This window comes from Mus caroli, chromosome 16 (genome assembly GCF_900094665.2).
Source record: "Mus caroli chromosome 16, CAROLI_EIJ_v1.1, whole genome shotgun sequence".
Taxonomy (NCBI): Eukaryota; Metazoa; Chordata; class Mammalia; order Rodentia; family Muridae; genus Mus; species Mus caroli.
The window spans coordinates 1,205,213-1,215,787 of record NC_034585.1 but is presented as its reverse complement, the minus strand read 5'-3'; the positions used below and the strand labels follow the sequence as shown (position 1 = coordinate 1,215,787).

At 46.6% G+C, this 10,575-nt stretch overlaps 1 protein-coding gene across 4 annotated transcripts in view; it reads left to right on the top strand.

Moving 5' to 3' along the window:
- The window catches only part of Anks3 (ankyrin repeat and sterile alpha motif domain containing 3), a 24,585-nt gene that overhangs the window by 4,715 nt on the left and 9,295 nt on the right, over nt 1-10,575 (top strand). For all 4 annotated transcript variants that reach the window (XM_021184613.2, XM_029470573.1, XM_021184614.2 and 1 more), the window contains exons 3-7: nt 1,811-2,009; nt 2,217-2,338; nt 4,269-4,350; nt 6,269-6,404; nt 9,513-9,668. In XM_021184613.2, coding sequence (XP_021040272.1) covers nt 1,811-2,009; nt 2,217-2,338; nt 4,269-4,350; nt 6,269-6,404; nt 9,513-9,668 — 695 coding nt within the window. The remainder of the gene's footprint in view (nt 1-1,810; nt 2,010-2,216; nt 2,339-4,268; nt 4,351-6,268; nt 6,405-9,512; nt 9,669-10,575) is intronic.

The following is a 10,575-nucleotide window of genomic DNA, read 5'->3' as shown; positions in this document are numbered from 1 at the left end:
ATTTATTTTATTATATGTAAGTACACTGTAGCTGTCTTCAGACACTCCAGAAGAGGGAGTCAGATCTCATTACGGGTGGTTGTGAGCCACCATGTGGTTGCTGGGATTTGAACTTCGGACCTTCGGAAAAGCAGTCGGGTGCTCTTACCCACTGAGCCATCTCACCAGCCCTCTGTGCCTTCTTATTCCTGATGAGCCAGAGGAAAGCCTCATAAAGCCCTAGGTCTCTGGTTGCACAGCAGAGCCATCTGTCCGCCTTGGCCAGTAAGAGTATGAGTGCTCTCAGTCTAGAGCAGTCTGCAGGATTCCTTTACCTAGTGGCCTCAGAGATGTGCGGCTAGGTGTGTAGTTAGCACATGTCCTCACAGGATCCCAAGACTCTTGCTATAAATCTTTGGAGTCTCAAGTTCTTAACATGTTGAGTGTTCTGTTTAAAAGAACATGGTCTCAGAGCAGCCCAGAGAGGAGAAGATGGAACAGATCTGTGTTCTCACTGGAGTTGGCCCAGTTGAGAAGCAGGCTTGCTCACAGAAGCCCAGGCTGGGGCCAAGGGATATTGGAAGTCTCAAGAACAGGGGCTGAAAGATGGTGTGTGTTAGTTTTGCTGATGCACTTGCTACTGTTCACTTTGTAGAATTGCCACTCATGTGTGCCAAGTCATTTCGGTGACTCCAGAAGTAGCTACATGTAGTTCTCCAGGCAGGTCTTCAGGCCATTCCAGAATCCAGAGTCGGCTTGACCTGCTAGTGTGTGGGAAATAGCTGCCTGGATCAGCTTAGTATGGATCCCACAAGAGGCATTGATCATACAACAGATTCCACACTGGGGATAAGAACTGTGAGGGGGAAGGCCTGGGCATTAAACACACCTTCTTTGGAGTAGGCAGTGGGTGTTATTCTAGAATGGGACTACCATCCCTGAGCCAGTCTGAGAGCCCTCTCCTCTGCTTTTCTCAGTAAAAGTACACTTCCAGAATTATAACGGAAAGCACTTAGGTAATAGGGTACTCTGGCGACAGTTTTTTCTATAGGGTGAGGTGACAGAGGGACAGTCAGTGGCAAGGGTGTCATCCTCAGTTCCTCTCTCTTTCCTTGGCCGCTCTTCATAGCTCTGAAGGCAGATAGGGTATTAATTTGGTGCCTGGTGGTTAAGGTGTCTCAGCCTCATTTCCACTAATAAAGTAGGCCAGCTAGTTTCTTCTGTGATAGGTCCTTTGTGCTGTAGGGTGTTTAACCAGCTACTTAGACTTAATCTACTATGTGGCAACAGCTAGCTACTTCTTGGATGTTGTAACTGAGGAGAAATGGCAAGAATTTTTCTAACTCCCCTGCTTGATCATAGTGGATATCGCTGTAGATACAAAAAAAGATTGGTAGATGAGAGCATTAAATTAAAATAGACGGTTATGTCAGTCACTTTTCCTTTTTTTTTTTCTTCCTTTGTTGTTTGTTTGCTTGCTTGTTTCTTTTTCTTTTTTTAATTTTATTTATTAGTCTGTAACCACAGCCTATGGAATGCTTTTTGTATTCAGGGTGGCTCTTCCCACATCAATTAACCCAATCTAGAAAATTCCTCAGACCTGTGCAAAGGTATGTTTCTTAGTTGATTCCAGACCCTGTCAAGTTGACAGTCATGATTCACCATCACAAGAGTGTAAGACAGAGGGTGGAACCACTTACCTGGGGATGACTGGAGGCAAGTGACTCCTACTTTCTGGAAGGGCAGCTTGTCCTACCAGGCCGGGCACCAGGCTCTGATGAAGCCACATGTGAGATGCTGGGTATATCTAGCATAACTTGTGTTTGTTTAGGAGAGAGTTAGATTTGAATAAGAAGAATGGTGGTGGTTGGACAGCGCTGATGTATGCCTCCTACATTGGACACGATACCATTGTTCACTTGCTGCTTGAGGCAGGCGTGAGTGTGAATGTGCCAACCCCGGAAGGACAGACTCCCCTGATGTTGGCCTCCAGCTGTGGCAACGAGAGCATTGCCTACTTTCTGCTCCAGGTGAGCTACGAGTGGGCCCCAAAACCCGGGTGCTCACTGGTTGCCCTGACAGGATATGAGGGGCTGCAGGCCACAGTGTGCATATATGTGTGTGTAATGACTTACAATTGGTTGAACTGAAGGCCTAGTGGATGGATGCCTCCCAAGCACCCACCCAGATTATATTCTCTGGAGACCTGGGCATAACCCACACCTATTGTCTTAAAGCAAGGTGCAGAGCTTGAGATGAAAGACATCCAGGGCTGGACTGCACTCTTCCACTGTACCAGCGCCGGCCACCAACAGATGGTCAAATTTCTTCTGGAGAGTGGAGCCAATGCCAACGTGAGGTGATTGTTGCAGCCAAGTGTCCATAGGAGTGGGCTGGGCTTCTGAGATCAGATAGATGGTTAGCAGAGAGGAGTTAGGCAATGAGCAAACCAAGCCAAGATCCCTAGATGCAGAGCAGGGCTGCAGGCTCAGGCCCAGGCTCTCATGCACTTAGAACTGCTGGGGTGTTGAAATGGGGGGCTGGGCAGTTCAATTGGTAAGGTGCTTGCTTCACAAGCACGAAGACCTGAGCTTGATCCCCAGGGACAGGTAAAAAGGTTGCCATGGTTATCTATGCTTGGGACCACAGGGCTGGTAGGAAGAATAGGCAGATGCCAGCCCAGTCACTTAGTCCAATCAGTGACCCCTAAGTCCTAGTAAGAGAGCATCTCCATAGAAAAAGATGGAGGATTCCCAAGAAGCACCACTACTTGCAGCTCCTGCCTCACGCACACACCCCACCACACACAAGGACACTGCAGGGCTAAGGTGGGAGCTTTCTAATGCTGGTGGTTCATTAGCAGTCCCAAGACCACGCTTTACTGCCTTCCCTCTCAAAGCCATTCCCTCCTCATTCTACTCCCCAAGTTAACCATGTTCAAAAGAGCAGCTTCTGCTGGGTATGGTGGGGCATACCCTTAATCCCAGCACCCAGGCAAAGATGGATCTCTGAGGCCAGCCTGGTTTATATACGGAGTTCCAGGACAGCTAATGCTACCTGAAGAGGCCCTATGTCAAAAAACGTACTTACTGGACAAGCTAACATTAAGAGCAGCTACTGTTCTTTTACTGCTTGCAGATGGTTATGTCTCTTCCCTCCTCCCTACAGCTCATCTTTTGGGTTCAGCAGTCCATGAACTGTTTCTCATAAGCCCATCTGTGCTCTCAAAAACCCCTCCGCTGTTCCTCATTCCCTGCAGAAACAGAAGCCAGGAGTCATGTGAAGCCTGCCTCTCAGCCATTGTAAGAAACAGTCTGCACATCTCAACACCTTTCAAGTCAGAATATAGCTTAGAATCACTAGACAAGGGGGCTGGGGAGATGGCTCAGCGGGTAAGAGCGCCGACTGCTCTTCCAAAGGTCCTGAGTTCAAATCCCAGCAACCACATGGTGGCTCACAACCATCCATAATGAGATCTGATACTGTCTTCTGGAGTGTCTGAAGATAGCTACAAGTGTACTTACATATAATAAGTAAATAAATAAATATTTAAAAAATCATTAGACAAGTGAATTTTAATTAGTAGCATTTTTTTTTTCTTTTTTAGAGTCATTCAGAATTATATTATGTCTCCCAGCGTGGGTACCAAGAACCAGAGTTTGCCATGCCAACATCAGGTGGGGGCACAGTTGGTACTTGCTTTGAAGAGGATTGTTACATAACATACATCAGACTACAGTAACTACATCTTTTTTTTTTTAAATATTTATTTATTATATGTAAGTACACTGTAGCTGTCTTCAGGCACTCCAGACGAGGGCATCCAATCTCATTACAGATGGTTGTGAGCCACCATGTGGTTGCTGGGATTTGAACTCAGGACCTTCAGAAGATCAGTTAGTGCTCTTAACCCCTGAGCCATCTCTCCAGCCCCAGTAACTACATCTTATGCAAGTCATGATGGACACTGAGGAGATGGTTTAGTGGGCAGAAGTACACGCCTGACAGTTGTAAGTGTAGGATGCAGTCATGCAAGTGTCTGTAGTCCAAGCGCACACAGGAAGTGGGAGGGCAGAGACTGAATCTCCAGAAATTAACAGGGATACCCAGCAGCCAAGAAACCATGGCTCCAGCAAGGTGGAAAGGCAAAGATCAACACCCCAGCAGTTCTAAGTGCATGAGAGCCTGCGCCTGCGCCTGCAGCCCTGCTCTGCATCTAGGGGTCTTGGCTTGGTTTGCTCATTGCCTAACTCCTCTCTGCTAACCATCTATCTGATCTGATCTTGCAGGGAGCCTGTATATGGATACACTCCTTTGATGGAAGCAGCTGCCTCTGGCCATGAGATAATTGTGCAGTATTTTCTGAATCACGTAAGTGACTATTTACTACCTTATAATTTAGTCACAGCAAGGGAATCATTGATGAAGCTATAAACTCTTAACTGGGGTTTCTTTTACATAGAAACCTATATAGTTAGCATACTGTATGTATGCACATGTATGCATGTGGAATAGAGGACTGTAGGAGTCTGTTTTCTGGGAACTGAGCTCAGACCACCATAGGCTTGATGGCAGGTGCCTTTACCTACTGAGCTATCTCGCTCCACCCTGTAGGCAGTACGTTTTCTCTGATACTCGTACAGTGCCGAGTAAATAGACACCCACATGTATGTGTTTGCAATGATTTTGAAAACACATTTTAACTTTCTTTCTGGTGCTGGAGATTAAGCCCAGGTCTTTGCATGTGCTATGTAATCTCTCTATCACTGACATAGCCTCAGCCCAGTGAAGGGGTTTTGTTTTATTTTGAGGCAGGCTCATAGTAAGTTGTTCAGACTGGCATTGAACTTGTTGTGTAGCCCAGGAGGACTGTGAACTTTTGATCCTCCTGCTTCAGCTTTCTGAGTAGCTGGGTTATAGGCCCGTGACAGCCAGGCAGTGACTAGAATGGCAGGAAGGGAGAGATGGAGTGTTAGTGGCAGTGTCCAACATGAACCTCAGCAGACTTCCAAGTGGCACCACTTGTCAGGACACAGTCTGGTAACTCTAGGCACAGCTGGCATTACTGTGGCATCGGTCGGCTCTTCTCCCAGGTGTGTACTCAAGAGGCCTGAGAACTGTCTACAGCAGGAGTCTTCCTAAGCACCCCAAATGGGGAACAGCATGCGTGCTTTGTAATTTACTTTTGTTGTTTGTTCCTGGAGTCTGCATCTGATGTAGCCCAGGCAGGCCTCGTAACTACCTTTCTAGATGGTAGATGGCCTTGACTTCCTGATACGCCTGCTTCCACTCTAAGTGCTAGGATTATAGTCATGAGCCACCGCCCCATAGTGTGCTTGTCTTCTCTCCAAGTGTCCTGTGTCCCTCCCTCCCTGGACTGCATCCACTCCTCCCTGGGGAGTGGTGGGAGGGGTCTTATTTGCTCCCACTGACCCCTACTGCAAGTGCCTCTGGATTAGAGTGTTGCTTGGAGTTAAGCTGTTGGTCCTTATTATCTCTCAAGTTAAATTCCTGGAAGAGCCTCAGGACCATCTTTTATTTTCTAAATTCCTTGTGATTTGTTCTGCCTTGCTGGGCAGCCTGCCCCCATGATATTCAACTGATTGGCTAACACTTTCAAAGGAGAGCATTTATTGTGCAAGGTTCAGAATAAGGATCTTCCCACCACAGTAAACCTAAACTGTAATCTCAGCTAGGTTGTTCTAGCTGGAGGATTTTGAGTTCGAGGCCTGCCTAGACTCACAGCGAGACCCTGTTTCAATAAAACAGGTGTGGTGGTACACACCTAGAACACCAACAGTTGGAGGTGGAGGCAGGAAGGTCAGGAAGTTAAGGTTGTCCTTGGCTATATCCTGTCTCAGAAAATCAGGGACATAGATAACAAGTTCAGTTTGGGAGGCTGGAGCCTTCTTTCTGAGAATGGGCTGAATGACTGGTTCTTTATCAGCAGACAGACATAGCAGGTATAGAGGATGAAGGTGGGCCTCTGCTGTAGGTCCTTCCCAGGTTCTTTCTGTCTCCTTGCCATATGGAGAGGGAGAGTGGCTGCAGCTGCAAGTGGCTTGGTGACTACTTTTGGTGAGGGGCTTGCTAGCCCTTTTCCCTGTTCTCCCTGTAAAGGAGACAGAAATGTTACCAGACCTTCTCGCCCCTACTTCTCCACCCTAGTGGTATCTCAAACGGGGGCTGGGGGCAGTGATCATAAATGTACTTTGTTTTCTCATCCCTGTGGACCAGCAGTCCACTCAGCTGGATGAGTTTCTGACTCTTCTTTTGTGAACCTTTTTAGGGAGTCAAAGTGGACACAAGAGACCACAATGGAGCCACAGCCTGCATGTTAGCCAGGCAGTATGGTCACATGAAGATTGTAGCCTTGATGGAAACTCACTCACCTGTACTGCCCAAGAGCCTCTACCGTAGCCCAGGTACCTGGTCTGTCTCTGTGCCCTGATGAAGTTGAGGCAGCCCTCAGCAGTAAGGAAACTAGGAGACAAGGGGAGCCTCTCCCTAACCTAACCCTTTGCTCAGGTTAGGCTCTACCCGCCCTGCTTTCAGGCCTTCCCTTCTTACCAGTTCCACTATGGAAGTGAGGTTGGGGTCCAAGGCCTAAGGCCAGAGGGATACAGACCATACCACAGAGAGCAGTGTCTGTCAAGTGATACCATGCACAGCACAGGCTGTGGAGCCTAAGGAAGCAGGGAAGGAGATGAGCCTCACTCACTGAAGAGGCCCTGGCTTTTAGTTCTCGGCTTTGACAATCTTGTGCTGTGTAACTTTTACCATTATGTGAGTGCACTGCAGCTGTCTTCATATATACCCAGAAGAGGGCGTCAGATTCCATTACAGACGGTTGGGAGCCACCATGTGGTTGCTGGGAATTGAACTCAGCACCTCTGGAAGAGCAGTCATTGCTTTTAACCGCTGAGCCATCTCTCCAGTTTTCATTTTTTACATGTACATGTCTGATCCAATGATAGTTGTTTCTCTTGTGTGGTATGAAGTCTAGAACAAGTTTTCTTTTCCAAATGTTCATACAGTGTTGCTGGAATTTCCAACTCCAATAAGCCCATATAAAAGACACACAATCTAGTTATTATAATTATAAGCCATATGCCTAGATTGGGCAGACCTAGCACCTATACTAACTTACTTGCCAGCTCTGGAACCCTTTGCTACTTGCAGTTTCTCCTGGCCACGTGGTTCTACTCCATCATGGCTTCTTCCTCCTCTTTTTCTTTTTCTTTTTTTTTTGGTTTTTCGAGACAGGGTTTCTCTGTATAGCCCTGGCTGTTCTGGAACTCACTTTGTAGACCAGGCTGGCCTCGAACTCAGAAATCCGCCTGCCTCTGCTGGGATTAAAGGCGTGCGCCACCACACCCGGCTCCTCCTCTTTTTCTGTCCTCTCCCTTCTCTCTTTCTCTTCTCCCCTCTTCATGGGGACAACTCCTCTTGAGAAAGCAGAATTAACATCAGAATACAAACAGCATCAGGATAACCCTCAACAATACAGTTGTGCCAGCATCACTCTGCATGATTGGCATGGGGATTAGATACAGCATCTTTATCATTTATCACCCATTCAATCTCCGTCCTTGCAGAGTTAGATTCAGGTAGTCTTTGTACCCATGCACCTAAACCACAGTTTGACCAGAGGGAGGTTTCTCTGTGCAGCCCTGGCTGTTCTGAACTCACTTTATAGACCAGGCTGGCCTCGAACTCACAAGGATCCATCTGCCTCTGCCTCCCGGGTGCTGAGGTTAAAGGTGTGCACCACCACCATCACCACCACCCTGTGACCAGAGGCTTTTATTTTATAGTGTGTTTTACTGTTTAGGACTTGTCAATGTTTCACAGCAATTGCTTACTGTTCTATATGAAGTTGAGTGTCAACTTACTTTGCTCTTAAAAAGTGTTATTTTAATTAAGATGGTAGAAAAGATATATGTGGTGGTGTAAAGCTGTAATCCCAAATTTTTGGATTGAGAGGCAAAGTAGGAGGATGCAAATTCAAAACCAGTTAGGAACACAGACCCTGTCTCAAAAAAACAATGAGCACATATCAAGGAGACTACAGGAGATTACATTTACTAAAAGTAAATTCACTGTTTCTATGGTGTGAGCTGTCCATCTAAGAATACAGGGCATGTTTTGTTTTCAGTATACTTTTGGGACTTTCAGGAAGGGTTACATTTTTCCTCATATATATATTTGTCTGTAACCAAGATTATTCTGAAGTGTTTATCATCACGACTGCTCTTGTAGATGGGTTCACTACAGTTATTTTCTTTTAACTTCTGATTTAAGGGTTTGCTCCATCTTCTTGCTATTTCTATGTCGAAGACCCTGGACTTCCACGCTGATCTTGTCTAGTCAAGTTAGTTTCTTTACCACTTCTTCAGGTGTGCTACCAAGCTGCCAGAATACAGTCTGAGCTCACCCTTTGCCTGGCATGCTTTTGTGTCTGATTTCATCCAGTTGCCAGTGCTTCGAGGATGGCCTAAACATTGTGCACATCCTTCCTTCAGAGCACAATCCAGCGGGGGTTAGCTGTGGGAAGGTGTGTATACCTTTCACCAAGTTAAGAAAGTGAAGCCAGATGTGGCAGCTCATGCCTTAAATTCCAGCATTCTGGGAGGCAGAGGTAGGTGAGTCTCTATGGGCTTGAGGCCAGCCTGGTCTACAGAGTGAGTCTACAGGACAGTCAGGGTTAAACAGAGAGACCCTGTCTTGAAAAAGAAAGGGAAGAAAAAAAATTAATGAAGGTTTCAGAGCAGTGGCATGCCAGTTGTAATGTTTCATTCAGGTCCAGTCCTGGTAAACTTTTTTTTGCGACAGGTCTACCTCTCACGTATTTGGATGAAGGTTATGGTATGCACCACCATACACCAGCCCAACACACTTTTTTCTAATTTAATACTATTAAGGTGATTTGGCTGGAGAGATGACTCAGCAGCACTTAAGAGTATCTATTGTGCCTGGCAGTGGTGGCGCACGCCTTTAATCCCAGCACTCGGGAGGCAGAGGCAGGCGGATTTCTCAGTTTTCGGCCAGCCTGGTCTACAGAGTGAGTTCCAGGACAGCCACAGCTACACAGAGAAACCTTGTCTCAAAAAATCAAAAAAAAAAAAAAGAGTATTGCTTTCTCAGAGAACCTATAGGTTTTGCAGAGGCCCTAAATTCAGGTAGCTGCTCCACACCTCACATCCCAGGCAGTGCACAAACACCTTTAATTGTGGCTCCAAGGGAACTAAATGCCTTCTTTCTAGCTCCATGGCACCTGCATTTTTGCACCCACACACTCACAACTAAAGATGAAATCTCAAGAACATAATTAAACTGAGTATGGTGGCATATACACATAACCCCAGCATTAGGGATGGAGAGGCAGGAGAACTGCTGGAAGTTCAAGCAATGAGTGATTTTTTTTTTTTTTTTTTCCAAAAAGCACACAGAGACACATGGCCTTAGAGCTCATCGCTGGCACGTGAGGTCATTACTGAACCAATGTCTTAATTCTCATGTCTGACCTACAGAAAAATATGAAGATCTGAGCTCTTCAGATGAGTCCTGGCCTGTTCCTCAGCGCCAGAGGCCCTGCCGAAAAAAGGGCCTCAGTATCCATGAGGGGCCGCGTGCCCTGGCCAAGATCACAGCTATTGGACTCGGAGGCAAGACGCAGACCACCTATGGTGAGAGCCACGGTCCCCAAAGCTCTTTGGTATCACACGCCAAGACTGGACATGTACAAGACTGCCCTGGTGTGTGGGTCCCTGGCCTCAGACTACAGTAGGATTGGTACCACAGGAATGAGGCTCAGAATTGACCTAGTGACAGACTCCAGGAGTCCCTGATAACTCAAGACTTTGGTTTTATTCTGTGGATTTTTCCTTTTCATTGGATATTCCGGTCAAATAGATGTCATACCAGTTGTGATGTGTGAGGATTTTAGTGCCTCTGTCCTGGCTCTGCGCACATTCTGGTCCTGAGTAGCTGGGACTACAAATGTGACACATTGTTTGTTTCTGCTCCCTATCCTTTCTTTTATCCTATCCCTCATAAACCCAGGTTGACTCACACTCCTCCTGTCTCTGCCTCCTGAGTTCTGGGATTAGTGGTGTCTGCCATCATGCATGGAGGATGTGGAGTTTGCTGTTTGCAGTGCTGGAAGGAAGCACCGTACCACAGAGCCATAGCTCATGTGTTTGCTTTCTGTGGGCAAATATGTCAGTGATTACATGAGCTTTTTCTGCACTGTCCATTTCTAAGTCAGTCTTTTTAAAAATATTATTTAAGTATGAGTACTCTGTCTTCAGACACACACCAGAAGAGGGTATTAGATCCCATTACAGCAGGTTGTGAGCCACCACGTGGTTGCTGGGAATTGGACTTAGGACCTCTGGAAGAGCAGCCAATGCTCTTAACCACTGAGCCATCTCTCCAGCCCTAGGTCAGAGTCTTTTTCTCCCTGTTCAGGCTGATTTTTTTTTTGGCTGGGGTTGGAGCTCTGGTACAGTATTTGCCTACCACATAAAGCCTCAGGTTCTATCCCTAACACTGTAAAAAAAGAAGAAGAAGCAGCCAGGCGTGATGGCGCAT